Below are 18,809 nucleotides of genomic sequence, written 5' to 3'. Positions count from 1 at the left end.
TTGCCCAGGCTGGTCTCTAACTCCTGGGCTCAAAGAATCTTTCCGCCTTGGCCTCCCAAAGTGCTGGGATTACAGGTGTGAGCCACTCTATCTGGCCTATTTTTTAAAGCCCATCTCAAAGGTAATTTCCCTTGCCTTTTCTGAATTCTCTAGCCAGATATCCCTTCCTATCCAACACTGGGTATTAGACTGGGTGTAACTCTTACAAGAGTTAATATTTGGACCTGTACTGCAGATATCTGTGCACGTGAACTGTCAGTTCCCATGATCAACTACGTGTTACTGACCTTTGTGTTATAGGTAGCACCTAGAACAGACATTCATATTCATTGTAAATTATAAAAAACAAAAGTCTGACGAGTAATGTAAACTATAAGTGCTTCATAATTTTCTGTCAGTTGAAGAACTGGTCAAAGAAATTCAGAGGCTTTTTTTTTTTGTAAAGTACAGCTTCTTAATAGGGCACTTGATTTTCTAGGTGTGGACGCAACAGTTGATAGACATCTACTAGGTCAAGAAAGGTATGCCTGAATTAGGTAAATGACAGACTCAGAGGCCAGGAAAAGGCTGAAAAACAAACTGAGGGCATCTGTGGTATCCTTTTGTTTATATTTTGATTTTTAGTTTTGTACAGGGGAACAAAGGAAACTTTGAGGCTTTAAAACTAGAAACTTTGTAATGTAATCTAATGAAAAATTTTGAATGCTGTCCTGCAAATCTGCTTAAATAGGGCTAGTAATTCACTTCCAAACAAAATAAACCCCAGACTCAGAAAATTTAGCTCCTTTTAACAAAAAAATCTGGTAACGTTAATTTTTCCTGAATTCTAAAGCTAATCAGAGAAGCCTGCCCCCTCACATAAACATTTTTTCATTTACCTTTATGAAACCTTCTGAGACAACATAACTACTACAGAGATGAATAATGAATCCACAGGCTCTAGCTGTAACTACGTCATTGTTTACTTGGTGACTTTTTTTTTTTTAAATCAGGGAGAGGGGTAAAATGGGGAGGATGAGAGAATATCAGTTTAAATTGTATTCAAAAACGTTTACACGGTTAACACCACAACACAAGGAAATTTTTTTCTTACAGGCCTGTAGCACTTGTTGGTAGAAGAACAATGAAATGAACCGATAATTTGAACAAAGGCAACAGGCACCTGCAGCCTTGCAGTCACTTAGCAAATATTTCCACCAAGACAGGGCCAAATTCGGGGATCTGGGCGAGCAGCCGGGTGTCACCTTTCAATACTAGGCTCCTTTCTCGGTAAGCTGCAAATCTTGGGACAACTAGGACCCTTCCCAGGGATCCTGGGCTGGGAGCGGTCTCGGGTTTTTAGACAAATCTCTCCTCCTACCACACGTGACCGAATGGCAATCAGCCGCCAAGAGAGACACCGCAACGCCTCAGCCGCGGGATACAAAGCCTCGGCACTGCAGCCGCATCCTCTGGAGGATCGCGGAGCCTCCCGCGCTCGGCGTCTGCGGAGCCTGCGCAGGGAGCCGCTGCGAGGCGCGCCGCTCCCGGGTCCGCAGGGCGGTGCCGCGCTGCGCGGGGAGCAGGAGCAGGGAGCGCGCGTCGCCAGTTCTGAGAGCCTGCCCACCCAGCACTGCCGGAGCAGGGGCGCCGCGTCGCACGCAGCCGGGCAGCGCCACAGCTGCAGCCGCAGCCGCCGCAGTCAGGCCCTCGGCCACCGCAGGGAGCCCCACAGCGACGTGAACAAGGGTAAGGAGGCCGAGGGCTCCCCCAGCTCCACGGCAGGCCCGAGGCCGGGCCACCGCGTCCCCGCCCAGGCCCAGGCCCAGGCCTTCCTTTTCCTCCTGGCTCCTTCCCCTCCCCACAGCGCGCTCGGCCCTCGCACCGGCTGCAGGGCGCCGGGAGAGGCACTTACACCACGGCTCTGGAGATCATCCAGGACACCATCTTCACGAGGGCTTGGGCCCCACGTCCGGGCGGGTGGGCGCAGAGCGCTGCCGACCAGGCCGCCAACGGCAGGCCGCGCGCTTCGCCGGCTCCTCGAGCTTTCCGGGGCCGCGCTGACGCCCTCGGTAGCCGGGCCCGGTGTGTGCGCGCGGCGGCCTGGGTTGCGCGGCGGTCGGTCCCCCGCCCGCCCCCGCCTGCCGGCCCAGCCGCGGAGCCGGCCAGCCCCGCCCCTGCCCTCCGCTGATAGGCGGCGGCGGCGGCGCGTTGGCCCGGGCCGGGGTCGGGGCCAGGCGGCCGGGCTCCGGGCCTGGATCGGCAGCACCCTAGTCCGCGCTGGGCGGCCTAGCGGCTGCGGCCTTACCCCTGGCCCCTGCGCTCTAACCAACCTTACCCTCCTCCTTAGCTCTTTGGGACGCCCACCTCGCGGTGAGACGGGGGCGGGAGGCTGACGAAGGGTACTGGAGGGTAGGGATTGGCAGTGCCTGTGTGAAAAGTGAGATGTTAGCAGGAATTCGGTGTCCAACAAAACCCTCTCGAGCAGGCCTTGGTTTTGGAGAGCCAAGTCTTTGAGGTGTGCTTGGCCGCATCCGGTACCCTCGGAAGCCCAGCACTAAGGGCATCCTTACAGTACCACATTTTAAGGGGAACTTTGAGAGATTCTTGCACGGTCTTCCGTGTGTGCCACGAGTCTCATGGTGCAATGCAGGGAGGGACAGAGGAGAGCATTCGATTTCATGTTTCCGGTAGTGGGTGTAGTGATAACCACTGTTCTGAGCCTCTTAGGGCACCTTTTCATCAGAGCATCTGCAAAGGCTGTTTTACAGACACAAATCTCCATTATTTCGCGGAGGCCTGCCAGATGTTCAAAATAAAAGCTGGGCCTAGGATTCCTGACCTGTCCTGCTGTAATATTTACAACTGTCATTTTTTGGAGGTTGGGTTACAGCTTACACCTTGCTGTTCTTGCAAATATCATTTCAAGGATAGAATTGTAAAACTTAAAAAAAAAAATCATTTCAAGGGGTATCCTTCTAAAACTTTTTTTTTGTGACAGTACCAAATTGAGAAAATGATCTTAAAGTTTAGATATTTTTCTTTTTTCCAGTTAAAATGATAGTAAAAGATAATTCTAGTATTCAGATGGTGGAAAGAATAAAAGATGAATTGTAGGCTTGGAGCCTTTAATTAAAGTCCTAGAAAATATGATGGCTTTTGTGACCATCTGTAATTTCGTCTTCTTGTTCCTCAGTTTCCCTGTGATAAAAAGGGGATAATAATACTGTAGCCTGTCTCTTGCCTTTCAGGGGTGATGTGAGCCATTGCTAAATAATAATGTCTAGGAAATACTTGTACTTGCATGGAAGAATATCAAAGGACACAACAGATTATCCTAAATTATTTTCAGTTCTCAGTCAATAAATTGGGTAATGTTTTGATTATTTAAGAAACAAGCTCAGAAGCTACTTTCTACTCTTGGGTTAGGTTCTTTTTGCTTATTAATTCATGTCAAGAATATATTTTTTTATTTCAGGAATCTCAGTAATAATTTGCATTTACTCTGAATCTTTTATTTTTGGCCATTGTTCAGCAATATTTGAGGATCAGGTGTACCGCATAAGCAACAGTTTTTTGTCGAACTCTCTTGTTCAATAAAACTCAAATGAATTTGAATGTCATTCAAATCCCTTCATGAACAGAGGTCCTAAAATAGCTTAGTAGCTTTACAGCCTTTACTTTTACTACCTTCACCCCCAACTCCTAATGTACCCTTTCCCTACCTCTCTTCTCTGAACCAACCTGTATTTTCTTGCTCAGCGCAAGAAAATTTTATTTTTCCCTTAACACTTTGCCTCCCATTTTGTACCTATCAGAACCCTCATTTTTCAGTGGCCTATGCCATGAAGATGTCCCTGGTTTTCCTTAGGGACAATTATTCATAATTTTCTCTGTGTCCCCATAATTTATTACTTAAATTTCTATTTCTTATCTGTGTAATTCTGTCTTTACTATGTCTAATGTACTGAATGTTAAAATGTTTGAGAACAGGTGTGGTGTATTAGATTTCTTTGTGTTTTCCAACTATCTAGCCTAAGAGTAAATGCCCAATAAAAATTTGAATAATGTTTGTGAAATACATTCACTGTCTTTAAGCATCAGACTTAAAAAAAATTCAGCTATGTACCTTTGAAGTCTCTTAAAATATATGTCTTTCTTACCTTTTTACTTTGGAGGTCATCATTGTGAATATTAATTATTTCAGCTAATCCTAGTACATTAATGCCTTCAGGGGTTGCTGAGATAGGTAGGACTGCTGGCTGCTCTCTGAAATGTCCCTAGGCTACTGTGTGTTAAATTTCATTTTGTATGCTTATTATATCTTCTGCCTCTTCCACATTTAGGTTACTTTTTTGCTGCTTTCTATTTACCTGGAACAGTGCCTTTTTTCACATCTCAATAGGCCATGGGTTGGAAACCACCTACCATGTGCTATACACGTGTCCTTGAGTCATTCTGACAACTTAAAAAGCCAGATGGTGTTTATTCCCTTTTGGTACCATGGAAAGTGAGGTTTAGAGAAGTTAACTCATTGGTCAATGATCACATAGGTCACTGGTAACAAAACTGGAGATCCAATTCATGCTTACCAAGCTTCTTTACATTATACTGGGTTAGATTGCAGAATTGTGTTTAAGGCAGTGGATCTAGCCTGGTGTTGCCCTCCGGGGGGAATAATGGAAGGCATTTTTTTAGGTTGTAATGATTGGGGCTGATCATTTGCATTTGACGAGTGGAGGCCAGAGAGATATGGGATAGTCCTGAACAAAGTGTCCCCATGTCCTGTATGATTTAGGAATATCTTGCCTGATATTCATGTCATATTTATAATTATCGAAGCCTGGAACCTCCATTATATGTGTACACTGATGATTTTAACTGAGACTGAATTTTCCAGTGTCTGTTTCCACATGCAACCATTATGTGAATTGAAGGAAGATTGTTTTGTTCACAACTTGACCAAGAGCTGTTTACAGTTTTGGAAAACTGTATCACAAACAGCTCTGCATTCATAGATGTCATATTCAGCTACTAGTTACTTCTTTAAGTTTTCTAGTGTAGTTTTGCCCCACATCAAAATATTTATTTTTAGAAATCATTTTCATTTCCCTTTTCCACTCTTATTTAGGGTATATGGATTTGTTTGAAACTGTAGGAATATTGTTATTTTGTTTCAGGGTGGTAAAGCAGAAGTTGGAACATACTTTATGCAAGGGGCACATTGAGTTTGATATGGTTTAGAACTGTTGATCTAAAGTAAGAGTAACGTCATCTGAGGAGAGTCTCACGAAAAGTGCCTAGATTTTTGTGGAGGGTGTTTGTAATTTCTGTGTATTGGACTGTGGCTCAGATGCAAAGAAGTCTGCTAAATTTATTAGCAAACAGTTGAGATCTGCTAAGAAGTAAATGGCCATTTTGCTGGATGTGGTGGCTCATGCCGGTAATCCCAGCACTTTGGGAGGCTGACTTGAGGCCAAGAGTTCGAGGCCAGCCTGGCCAACATGGCAAGACCTCATCTCTACTAAAAATACAAAAATAGCTGGGCATTGTGGTGCACGCCTGTAATCCCAGCTACTTGGCAGGCTGAGGCAGGAGAATCGCCTGAACCTGGGAGGTGGATGGAGGTTGCATTGGGCCAAGATTGTGCCACTGCACTCCAGCTTGGGTGGCAGACCGAGACTGTCTCAAAAAAAAAAAGTGGCCATTAGATAAGTACTTCACTGTATAAGGTAAGGCACTAGGGGCACTGGGAGAAAAGGAAATATAGTAGTACCTTCTGCCTAGAAGATTTATAGTGTGGTCTCTTGGCATGCTTGAAATCATTTCTTATATAGAAGATAAAAGATTATTTCTTTAAGTACTGAACTTGATTTTATACATATATCACTAATATTCATACATTGTGCTATATAAAACACATCCTTCATTGTGCTCTGCAAAGACACTTTCCTTCTCTGAGGAAGGCAGTATATTTAGGGCAGAGGACATTCTCTCAGGGTCCTAATTCTACTACTAATAATGTGATGTTTGGCAAATCACACTGTATGTTTCCTGTTGAATATGGGAATGATACTGTTATGTTGATCAACCGTAAGGGGTTTAAAAACCAACAGGTAATTAGACTGTTAAAAGCATTGCTTTCTCTTTTAAATACTTGTTTTCTGGCCTGGTGTGGTGGCTCACGCCTGTAATCCCAGCACTTTGGGAGGCCAAGGCAGGTGGGTTGCCTGAGCTCAGAAGTTCGCGACCAGCCTGGGCAACACTGTAAAACCCTGTGCCTATTAAAATACAAAAAATTAGCCAGGCATGGCGGCGTGCGCCTGTAGTCCCAGCTACTTGAGAGGCTGAGGCAGGAAAATTGCTTGAACCTGGTAGGCGGAGGTTGCAGTGAGCCGAGATTGCGCCCCTGCACTCCAGCCTGGGCAACAGAGTGTTCTGTTTCAAAAAAAAAAAATTAAAATTGAAAAATAAAATTAGTTTTCCTAGGAGATATGTGAAATGTGCATCTTCTGCATGTTAAAGTAGTTCATTTATTAACAAAGCAACAGAGAGTGGGAAAGTACCTAGGAGAGCAGGTAGTAAGAACAGAATTAGAGGGTACGAAGATAATATCTGGTCCCTGTAATTATTAATGAGAATGTTAATGAGACAGAATACTAGGCCACCTTCCCATTTCTATTGGGAGAGCATTTTCAGTGCCTAAAAATATATTTACTTGGAGAAAGGCTAAAATTACTAAATCAGTCTATCTTTCATAGTTGTTTAGAAAATAGTGGGAGAGAGAGGATCTTAAGAAGACTGACGTAACAAGAAAGCTGTTCTTTTTCCATCTTTTGCTACGTGAATACGTCTTTTCTCTCAGGCAGTCTGCTTATGGAATTATGGTTACAACAGAGGTTAAGTTTGGCTTCTGATATTGAAATTGAATGACAAGGAAATGATATTGAAAATACAATGATCAGATAGCATTAGAATAAAAGGATTAGGTTCTGATTAAGTACTCACTATAGGAATTGACAGAAAAAGATAGTGACTAGCTGACAACACAAAAAGTAAAATACATCTGTGATGGCTGGATCTGGGATATACACAGTAAGAAGTTGACGTTATCTGAGATTCTTATACATTTGCAATAGTGGCCTTAACTATAACAGTTAAGGATTTAGACAGAAGCTTTTCTTTTTCCTTCAGGGTGAAATATGGTTTTGTGTTTGACCATGTTAAATGTCAGAGAAACATCTAGTTTAAGACATTTGAGGTACTTTTACTATTTATTTAAAATAGAATAGATTAAATCAGGGTTTTAGGCTCAAGATAGGTTTATGATTTCAGGTATTCAAGTGCATATGAGGTTGTGGTTTAATTTGCCAAATCTGAAATATTCGATAATTCCATCATGGCTAGTAAGCAGAACTTCAATAAATTTTTATTGATGTTTTGAGTGAAAATTCAAAGCACATGGAATAAATTGAAAAGGGAACAGTGAAAAATTAGTCTTTTTTCCTTCTCTGTTTCCAGCTACCTAGTTCCCTTCACAGGCGGTCTCTGTTCTCAGGTTTTTTTCCTCCTCAAAGTGAAGTCCAGAAACATACCCAATTATTAATAGATATTTAGTCTAGGATAAAGACAGCATTTTATGGTTTTTAGAACATGATGGAATTATTCATGATGTTGTGACAACCAGCCAGCCATTTAATAAAAACTGAAGAAAAAAAATTATGATGGGTAAGAAATGGAAATGGAAAAAATGAAAGTATCATAAAACAAAACAAAACAAAAATAGATGAAGGTATATTCTTGATAGCAGAAGGATCTTTCTGTCATAAAATCAGAAACCATAATCATTGATTTGAGTATATAAGAATTCAAACTCCTGTGCCTACAAAATTAATATAAACAAGGTTGAAAGATGACAAACTAGGAAAAATATTTGTAAAACCTGACAAAGGCTTTTTTGTCTGATTTTTGGGCATGTATCTTCTTACATCTTTATATATAAAGCACTCTTAAAAACCATTAAGAAATAGTCTCTGAAGACTTCTGATTTCCAGTGCAGCATGTAAGGAGCTCAGTAATTGCCACTTGGACCTGACAACAAATAAATAGCTGAACAAACTGAAGAATAGACAACACTTGTTAGATTCCTCTGAGAAGTAAAATCATAGGGCAAACCATAATCCTCCAAAACTGGAGAGACAGACAGGTGGATACAGAGAATCAAAACTACTAAAGCAGAAACCAGCATCAGAAACCTCTGAGGGAACCAGTACCTGGGCAGGAAAACCTGAGCTGTAATAGAGGAGTTATTGGAGGCTCAGTGTGGACAACTCAGACGTGAAAACTCCAGGGAGAGCCAGTCATAAGAAAGCCCCCATAGGTTTGTGAGATTTGCTTCCTGGAGCTCTACCAGGTCCTCACAGTAAGTATTTGAGAAAAATTCTCTTATACTTTCAGCAGAAGAAGGGAGAAGGAAAACATTTTGAAATACACCTAGGGTATTTTGTTCTTAACAAGGCCTGCCCTCGGGAGAAATAATTTCACTTAGAACCTAACCTAACTGGGTGATGGGAAAAATGCAGCTCCAATCACTCTAGCCCTCCACTGGAGAAAAGGAAATTCCTAACTCCAGCTCCCTCTAGTCTTCCGCTTGGGGAAAAGGAAATAACTTCAGCCCTCTCCAGCCATCCTGTTCCATTTGAAGGTAGGAAAAAACCTGAGAAGCACTGAAGTTCACAGTCTAGATACACAGGGTCACTTGAGGACTGAGACCTAATCCTAGGACTATAGAATGCTTCTCCTCCCCCGTCACCCTACTACTACATTACTAAATACCTGTTCACTGTAGCTTTTTAAAAATTTAAATACTTAGTGTATTATGTCTACCTTTAACAAAAAGTTGCAGGCATACTAACAGGCAAAAACTACAGTTTGAAGAAACCAAACATCAGAACCATTGCCAAATATGGCAGAAATGTTGGAAATATCAGACCAGAAATTTATTTTTTATTTATTTTTACTTTTTAAAAAACTTTTATTTTAGATTCTGGGATACGTATGTGTGGTTTGTTACTTAGATATGTTGCATGATGCAGAGGTTTGGGCATGAATGGTCCCATCACTGAGGTACTGACTTTACCCCACAATTTTTCCTCCCTTCCGCCCCCTCCTTCCCTTCCTCCTGTAGTATTTTTCATTGTCTATTGTTGGCATCTTTATGTTCGTGAGTACCCGGTGTTTAGCTCCCACTTATAAGTGAGGGCATGCAGTATTTGCTTTTCTGTTCCTATCTTAATTTGCTTAGGATAATGACCTCCAGCTCCATCCATGTTGCTACAAAAGGACATGATTTTCATTCTTTGTTAGTCTGCATAGTATTCCATGGTGTGTGTGTGTGTGTGGGTGTGTGTTTACCACATTTTCTTCATCGAATCCCCTGTTGATGGGCACCTAGGTTAATTCCATGTCTTTGCTATTGGGAATAGTGCTGTGATGAATGTGTGAATGCATGTATCTTTTTGGTACAACAATGTTTTCTTTTGGTTGTATAGCTGGTAATGGGATTGCTGGGACAAAGGGGAGTTCTTTTAAAGTCCTTTAAGAGAAGTCTCCAGATTGCTTTCCACAGTGGCTGACCTAATTTACACTCCCACCAACAATGTATAAAGGATGCCTTTTCTCTGAAGCCTTGCCAACATCTGTTGTTTTTCGACTTTTTAGTAATAGCCACTTTGACTGATGTGAGATGATAACTCATTGGGATTTTGATTTGCATTTCTCTGATAATTAGTGATGTTGAGCCTCTTTTTTCATATGTTTGTGGGCTGCTTCTATGTTCTCTTTTGAGAAGTATCCGGTCATGTGTTTTTGCCCATTTTTAAATGGGGTTATTTTTTGCTTCAGTTGTTTAAGTTCATTATCACTTCTGGATATGAGGCCTTTGTCAGATATATAGTTGATGAATACTTTTCCCCATTCTGTAGGTTGTCTGTTTTCTAACGTGATAGTGTCTTCCACTGTGCAGAAGCTCTTTAGTTTAGCTAGATCTGAATTGTCAATTTTTGTTTTTATTGCTGTTGCTTTTGAGAACTTAATTATAGAGTCTTTCCCAAAGCATCAGTGCCCTAAATGGTGTTTCTTGCGTTCTCTTAGGATTCTTGTAGTTTGAGGTCTTACACTGTAGTCTTAAATCCATCTTGAGTTAATTTTTGTATATGGTAAAGGTAGGGATCCAGTTTCATTCTCCTGCATATGGCTTGGCAGCTATCCCTGCACCATTTATTGAATAGCGAGTCCTTTCCTTTTGCTTATTTTTGTTGACTTTGCCAAGGATTAGATGGCTGTAAGCATGTGGCTTTATTTCTAGGCCAGGAATTAAAAATATATGATTAACATGCAAAGGGCTTTAATGGAAAAAGTAGACAATGTGCAAGAACAGATGGATAATGTAAGCAGAGAGATGGAAATTTTAAGAAAGAATAAAAAAGAAAACACTGTAGTAAAAAATATTGTAACAAATGAAGATTTTCATTGATAGGCTCATTACTTTACTGGACTTTTAAAAATCTCTGAGCTTGAGGATATTACAAGAAGCTTCCAAAACTGAAAAGCAAGAAGAAAATAATGGAGAAAAACTCCCTCAGAACAGAATGTCCAAGAACTGTGAGACAGCTGCCAAAGGTGCAAAATATACATAATAGAAATACCAAAGGAGCAGGAAAAAAGAAAGGAACAGAAGCAATATTTTAAGTAATAACTGAGAATTCCCCCAAATGAGTGTCAAATACCAAACTATAGATCTAGGAAGCTCAGAGAACACCAAAGATGATAAATGCTAAAAACCTACTCTTAGCCATACCATATTCAAACTTCGCAAAATCAAAGATAAAGGAACCATCGTGAAAGAAATCAGGGGAGGAAAATACCTTACCTATAGCGAAACAAAGATAAGAATTACATCCAGCTTCTCCTCAGAAATCATGCAAGCAAAACGAGAATTGAATTAAATATTTAATGTTGAGAGAAAGAGGCCCCCACCTAGAATTTTGTATCCTGACATGTTATTTTTCCAAAGTGAAGAAAGAATAAACACTTATTCAGAATGTGAAAATTTAGGGAATTTATTGCAAATCTGATTTGCAAGAAATATATTTAAAAAAAAAAAGTTCTTCAGAGAGAAGGAAAATAATATAGGTCAGAAGCTTGGATCTTAAAAACTTATATTTTCCTTATTCATAATTGGTCTAACAGATAACACTTTGTTAAAATGATAACAGCGACCGTGTATTTGATTATGCTTCCATGGGTTTGTGTATGTGTGTGTACATGTGTATGAACCTAGGTATAAATGAAATGAATGACAGCAGTGATCCAATAGATGGAAGAGTGGATTTAGGAATCTTTTATTATTATAAGGTACTTGGACTGCTTATGAAGGGGTATAGCATTATTTGAAAGTAGGCTTGGATTAGTTGTAAATATTTATTACAAACCCCAGGGAAACCGCTGAGAGAAGTAAAAATTAAAAAGGAAGGGGAAGGGGAAAGAAAGAGAAGGGGAGAACAGTCATTCTTCAGTATACATGGGCAATTTGTTCCAGGACTCCCTGAGTATACCAAAATCCACACATATTCAAGTCATGCAGGTGGCCCTGTTGAACTTGTGTGTACACATGTTGGTCCTGTATATATGCAGTTTTCACATCCCAGGCCTACAGTATTTTCTTTTTTTTTTTCAAGATGGAGTCTGGCTGTCACCCAGGCTGGAGTACAGTGGTATGATCTCAGCTCACTGCAACCTCTGCCTCCTGGGTTCAAGCAATTCTCCTGCCTCAGCCTCCAGAGTAGCAGGGATTACAGGACCCTGCCACCGCACCCAGCTAATTTTTATATTTTTAGTAGAGATGGGGTTTCACCATGTTGGCTAGGCTGGTCTTGAACTCCTGAGCTTGTGATCTGCCAGCCTCAGCCTCCCAAAGTACTGGGATTACAGGTGTGAGTCACTGTGCCTGGCTGAATACTGTATTTTCTATCTGCATTTTGTTAAAAGAAATATGCAAATAAGAGGACCCATGCAATTCAAACCCATGTTGAAGAGTCAACTGTATAGTCAATATGTCAAGAAAAGGGAGAAAGTGAAATCATATAACGTGCTCAGTTAAAACCACAAAAGGCAGAAAAAGTGTGAAAGACAGAAATAGAAACAAAAAAACAGGGGCCACACACAGAAACCAGTAACAAATATGGTAGATATTAGTCCAGACTATATCAATAATCACCTTAAACATCTATGGTCTAAATGTACCAATTAAAAGACAGTGATTAGTAGAGTGGATTAAAAAGCAAGACCCAACTATATGTTATTGACTGGAAACCCACTGTAAAGACACAAAGATTAAAGTAAAGGAATGGAGAAGGATATATCATGCTAACATGAACCAAAAGAAACAGAGGGTAGCTATATTAATAGTAGACTTTAGAGCACTGTATGTTATCAGTGATAAATAGGACATTACATAATGACAAAGGGATAAGTAATCCAAGAAGATACAATGATCCTTAATATCTGTATGCCAACAACAGAGCATCAGAATGTGTGAGGCAAAAACGGATAGAACTGCAATGAGAAATTTGTGAATGTACTATTATAATTGGACACTTCAACATCCCTCTATCAGAAATTGACAACTCCAGTAGACAAAAAAATCAATAAGGACGTAGTTGAACTTAATAGCACTATCAATCAACTGAAAGCATTAGACAGATCATAAAGACAGAAAACTAACAAGGAAACTCTGGACTTAAACATGATGACTGGCCAATTGGATTAATTGACATCTGTAGACTACTTCACCAAACAGCAGCAGATTACATATTCCTCTCAGGCTCACATGGAACAGTCACCAACATGAACTTCATTCTAGGCCATAGAACAAAACTTAACAAACTAGAAATCATGCCATATCTGCTCTCAGGGCAAAATAAAATTAAATAGAAACCAGTAACTAAAAGATATCTGGAAAATCCCAAAATATGTGGAAGATTAAGCAGCACACTTCTTTTTTTTTTTTTTTTGAGACGGAGTTTCGCTCTTGTTACCCAGGCTGGAGTGCAATGGCGCGATCTCAGCTCACCGCAACCTCTGCCTCCTGGGTTCAGGCAATTCTCCTGCCTCAGCCTCCTGAGTAGCTGGGACTACAGGCACGCGCCACCACGCCCAGCTAATTTTTTTGTATTTTTAGTAGAGACGGGGTTTCACCACGTTGACCAGGATGGTCTCGATCTCTTGACCTTGTGATCCACCCGCCTCGGCCTCCCAAAGTGCTGGGATTACAGGCTTGAGCCACCGCGCCCGGCCACACTTCTTAATAATACATAGGGCAAAGAAGAAATCTCAAGAAAATTTAAAAACATTTTGAAATAAATCAAAATGAAAATACAGTTTATCAAAATTTGTGAGATTTAGTGAAACCAGAGCTTAGAGGGAAATTTATGGGATTGAATGCATTTATTAGAAAAGATGAAAGATCCAAAATCAATAATCTAAAGTTCCACTTTAAGAAGCAGAAAAAGAAGAGCACATCAAATCCAAAGTAAGTAGAAGACAATAAATATAATAAAAGTTAGAGTAGAAATTAATGAAATGAAAATCAGGGAACCCTTAGAGAAAACCAATAAAATAAAAAACTGATTCTGTAATAAGATCAATAAAATAGATAACCCTTTAGCCAGACCAGCTAAAAAGAAAGGATAGAGATTACTAATATCAGAAATGAAAAAGGGGCATCTTTACAGGTCTCATGGACATTAAAAAGATAATAAAGGCATGTTATGACCGACCCTGTGCTTATAAATTTCATAACCTAGATAAAATGGACCAGTTATTTGAAAGGTACAATCTGCCAAAAGTCACTGAAGAAGAAATAGACAATCTGAATAGGCCTGTATCTAGCAAAGAAGCTGAATCTACAATTAATAATCTTCCTAAACAGAAAGTACCAGGTCCAGATGGGTTCACTGGAAACCCAAAGGAAAAAGTTATGCCAGTTATTCACAATCTTTTCCAGAAGACAGAAGTAGGGGAGATACATCTTAATTCATTCTATGAGACCAGCATTATCCTAATTCAGAAAACATGTAAAGATATTGCAAGAAAAGCAAAGTATATACTAACATCTCTTACAAACATAGATGCAAAAATCCTCCAGAAAATGTTAGCAAATTTGATCCAAAAATGTATGAAAAATTATATGCCACAACCAAGTGGGTTTTATCCCTGGTATGCCAAGCTGGCTTAATATTGGATAATCAGTTAATGTAATCTAGCACATTAACAGGCTAAATAAGGAAAATCACAAGATTGTATCAATAGATGCAGAAAAAGCAGTTGATAAAAATCCAACACTGATTCATTATTAAGACTTTCAGTAAATTAGGAATAGAGAGGAACTTTCTTACCTTGATAAAGAACATCTACAAAAACCCTACAGCTAATGTCACAGTTAATGTTGAGAAACTGGAAGCCTTCCTGCTAAGATTAAGCACAAGGCAAGAATGTCCCCTCTCACCGTTGCCTTTCAGCATCATTGTGTCCTAACTGATGCAATAAGACAGAAAATGGAAATGAAAGGTATATAGATTGAGAGGGAGAAGTAAACTGTCTTTGTTCACAGGTGACATCATTATCTAGAAAATTCAAAAGAATCAAGAAAATTACTTCTGGAACTTATAAACCACTATCACTTTCTTATATTGTCAGCAGTGAACAAGTGGAATTTGAAATTAAAAACACAATACTATTTACATTAGCAACCCCCAGAATGAAAATTGTAGGTATAAATCTAAAAAAATATGTACAAGATCTATGTAAAGAAACCTACAAAACTGATGGACGAAAACAGAACAACTAAATAAATGTAGAAATATTCTGTGTTCATGGAGAGGAGACACAACATCATCAGAATGTCAGTTCCTCCCAACTTGATCTTTAGATTCAATGCAATCCCAGTCAAAATCCCACTAATTTACTTTGTGGCTATTAAGAAACTGACCCTAAAGTTTACATGGAGAAGCAGAAGATCCAGAACAGTCAACACAATATTAAAGGAAAAGAACAAAGTTGGCGAATTGACACTGCCCAAGTTCAAGACTGTAATTATCAAGGCTGTATGGCACTAGTGAAAGAAGGGACAAATAGATCAGTGGAACACAGTAAAGTCCAGACATAGACCCATGTAAATATAGTCAAATGATCTTTGACAAAGGAATAAAGGCAGTACAATGGAAAAAGGATACAATATTTTCAAAAAATAATGTTGAAATAACCTGACATTCACATAAAAAAGAAATCAGTCTAGACACAGACCTTACACCAGGCTGGGTACAATCCACAATTGTGTCTTTGGTGTAGTATCCAGAAAGTCATTGATAAGACTTGATAAGCTGTACCTTCATTAAATTTTTTTTCTCTCTGTAGAAGACACTGTGAAGAAAATTAAAGGACAAGCCACAGGCTGGGAGGAAAATATTTGCGAAAAGTATATTTGATAAATGACTACTACTTAAAATATACAAATAATCAACCTCAACAGTAAGAATATAAACAATCTGATTAAAAAATGAGCTAAAGACCTTAACAGACACCTCACCAAAGATTTGTAGATGGCAAGTGAACATGTGAAAAGATGTATGTACCACATCATATGTTGTCAGGAAAACACAAATTAAAACAATGTGAGATACCACTATACCTATTAGGATGCCCAAAATCCAGAACCTTGATGACACAAAATGCTGGCCAGTACATGAAACAATAGGAACTCATCCATTGCTGGTGGAAATGCAAAGTGGCACAGCCACTTTTATTTTCTTTTTTCTTTTTTTTTAATTCAGAGTCTCGCTCCATCACCAGGTGCCAGGCTGGAGTGCAGTGGTGCAATCTCGGCTCACTGCAACTTCCACCTCCTGGGTTCAAGCATTCTCCTGCCTCAGCCTCCCAAGTAGCTGGGACTACAGGCGTGCGCCACCACGCCTAGCTAATTTTTGTATTTTTAGTAGAGACGGGGTTTCATCATGTTGGCCAGGATGGTCTGGATCTCTTGACCTCGTGATCTGCCCACCTCAGCCTCCCAAAGTGCTAGGATTACGGCCATGAGCCACTGCACCTGGCCGTTTTTTTTGTTTGTTTGAGATGGAGTCTTGCTCTGTTGCCCAGGCGGGAAGGAGTGGTGCAGTCTCAGCTCACTACAACCTCCATTTTTCCGGGTTCAAGTGATTCTCCTGCCTCAGCCTCCCGAGTAGCTGGGATTACAGGTGCCCACCACCATGCCTGGCTAATTTTTTATATTTTTAGTGGAGACAGGGTTTCACCATGTTGGCCAGGCGGGTCTCGAACTTCTGACCTCAGGTAATCCACCCACCTCAGCCCGCCAAAGTGCTGGGATTACAGGTGTGAGCCATTGTACCTGGCTGGCACAGCCATTTTTAAAGACGGTTTGGCAGTTTTTAACAAAACTTTTTAAACATACTCTTAACCATTTAACCCAGCAATCATACTTCTGAGTATTTTCCCAAGTGAATTGAAACATGTCCACACAAAAACCTGCACACAAATGTTTATAACAGTTGTATTCATAATTGTCACAACTTGGAAGTAACCAAGATGCCTTTTAGTAGGCAAATGGATAAATGAATTAAGTCACGTTTAGACAATGAAATATTAGCACTAGAAAAAAATGAGGTATCAGGCCATGAAGAGACATGGAGGAACCTTAAATTCATATTAGTAATGAAACCAATGTGAAAAGGCTACACATTATGACTGTATGACATCTAGAAAAGGCAAAACTATGGAGACTGTAAAAAGATTAGTCATTATTATGGGTTACAGGGGACAGAGGGATGAATAGTCAAAACAAGATTTTTAGGGCAGCAAAGCTATTATGTACAGTACTGTCATAGTGGATACGTGTCATTATACATATGTCAAAAATGGAAGAATGTAAAACATGAAGAGTGAACCTTAATATTAACTATGGACTTTGGTTGATAATATTGTGTCAGTGTAGGTTCATTGATGGTAACAAATATATTATTGATGGCAACATCCCTTGTGTGGGATGCTGATATTGGGGGAGGTTGTGTCCGTGTAGGGACAGGTGGTAAATGGGAACTGTACTTTTCACTCAATTTGGCTTCGAACCTAAAACAGCCTTAAGAAATAAATTTTATTAAAAAATAAGTAAATCTCAGAAGAAAAACGTGTAAAGGATATCAACAGAAAATTTACAAAAGTAGCTAGGCTATTCCAGGTGGCCAGGAAAATGGCCTGGACATAATCCCAGCTAATCCAGAAAAGTACATGGTGCAAGATCTGAACTGGGGACTTGTTCAAGAAGCAATTCAAGAATTAAAAAGGAATTCTATTTGTCTTCAAAGAGTGTGTTAAAGGGAACTGAATTCATAACCACATTAGTATTTTTTTACAAGTTCCTTTTCTCTTTTCTTTTATTCTTGCCGCCCAGGAGCTTCTCACTGGTCAAACTCTAAAGCTTTCTCCCCTAAACCCCAGCCAACAAGGTCTCTTCTCATCGACATTTTCTTCTTTATTATGTTGATCCACTTAGTCCCAGCAAATCTTTCCTCTTTAGAAGGGCAGAATGAGTAGAGGAGGAAGACTGAGTAACACTTGCATGTTAATAAATTTTGGCATGTCACACTTAGAAAGTGTTTTTGGTCTCATTGATTATTAAAGAAATCCAGATAAAAATTTTCTTACCTGCCAAATTAGCAACTATTAAATAGAAGGTACTGCTATATGGTTGAGAATGTGTGGTTACCAGTAAGTTCTTATTGGAGAGAAGAAAGACTAAGTAAAATTTTGGCGGGGGGAGAAATTGTACACGTTTGCCTTTTCATGGATGCCAGGCTTTCGATTCTGAATCCCACCTCCAAGACTTTATCTCAGGGCTGTTGTTTTAGATTATGTGTGTGTTGAGAGCGGGTAGTACTGCAGGGGAAGGGGAGCTATCTATTTTGTGTTTTAAAGCTCTATTTGCATCCTGTTTGTTTTGCATTCTCAAAAGTGTCTCCACACTATTTATCTTGAAATTGTTTGTACAACCTATACTCACATCATCTGTGATGCTTCTTAAACAAACATTCTCAGTTTCTACCCCAGACCAACTAAATCAGAATCTCTGGGCAGGAGGCAGTAATTTTTTAAAAAGCCCACTATAATTAGATTTATAATTAGCTATATGGTTGAATAATCAGAGCCATTATTACAGAATCTCAAGTTGTGAACTTCTGCTCTGCTAGGAAGCTTCCAGTCCCATTCAGTTCAAACCCTTGAAAATACTTAATCCATCTCTAAAACCTTGCATTTTCAATCATCTTACCATGAAATTCCCTTATGTTATTTAGCATCCTCCCTTCTTTTTATGCCTGGTTCTAAGAAGAACATGTATGCCTTGCTAAAAATCACTCCAGGAAGCTTTTTTAGATGAAGATAAGTGGTATGATCATAGTTCCCCTCAAACTCCTAAGCTCAAGTGATCCTCCCTGTCTCAGCCTCCCGGGTAGCTGGGACTGCAGGCTTGTACCACCATGCTCAGCCAATAATTTATTTTCATTTTTTGTAGAGACAGGCTGGTGTTAAACTCCTGGTCTCAAGTGATTTGCCTGCCGAGGCCTCCCAAAGTGCTGGGGTTATAGGTGTGAGCCACCCCCGTGCCTGGTCCCCTTTTTTCTATTCTTGACTTGTTAAAATCTGCATAGCAAGCAGAGTGGCGTTTTTAGTACACAAGTGAGAGAACTACTTAAAACTCCCCC

General features: G+C 40.0%; 1 protein-coding gene across 1 annotated transcript in view; it reads right to left on the bottom strand.

The window, feature by feature from the left end:
* Window positions 1–2,123, bottom strand: part of REEP3 (receptor accessory protein 3) — a 108,097-nt gene extending 105,974 nt beyond the window's left edge. Inside the window, exon 1 of the mRNA XM_017512981.2 lies at window positions 1,895–2,123. Within this exon, the coding sequence (XP_017368470.1) occupies window positions 1,895–1,926 (32 nt within the window). The 5' untranslated portion in view covers window positions 1,927–2,123. The remainder of the gene's footprint in view (window positions 1–1,894) is intronic.
* Between the last annotated feature and the right edge of the window lie 16,686 nt (window positions 2,124–18,809).

Source organism: Cebus imitator, unplaced genomic scaffold, assembly GCF_001604975.1.
Source record: "Cebus imitator isolate Cc_AM_T3 unplaced genomic scaffold, Cebus_imitator-1.0 Scaffold484, whole genome shotgun sequence".
Taxonomy (NCBI): domain Eukaryota; kingdom Metazoa; phylum Chordata; class Mammalia; order Primates; family Cebidae; genus Cebus; species Cebus imitator.
Note: the sequence above shows the minus strand (reverse complement) of the source record. Positions and strands in the feature narration are given on the sequence as shown.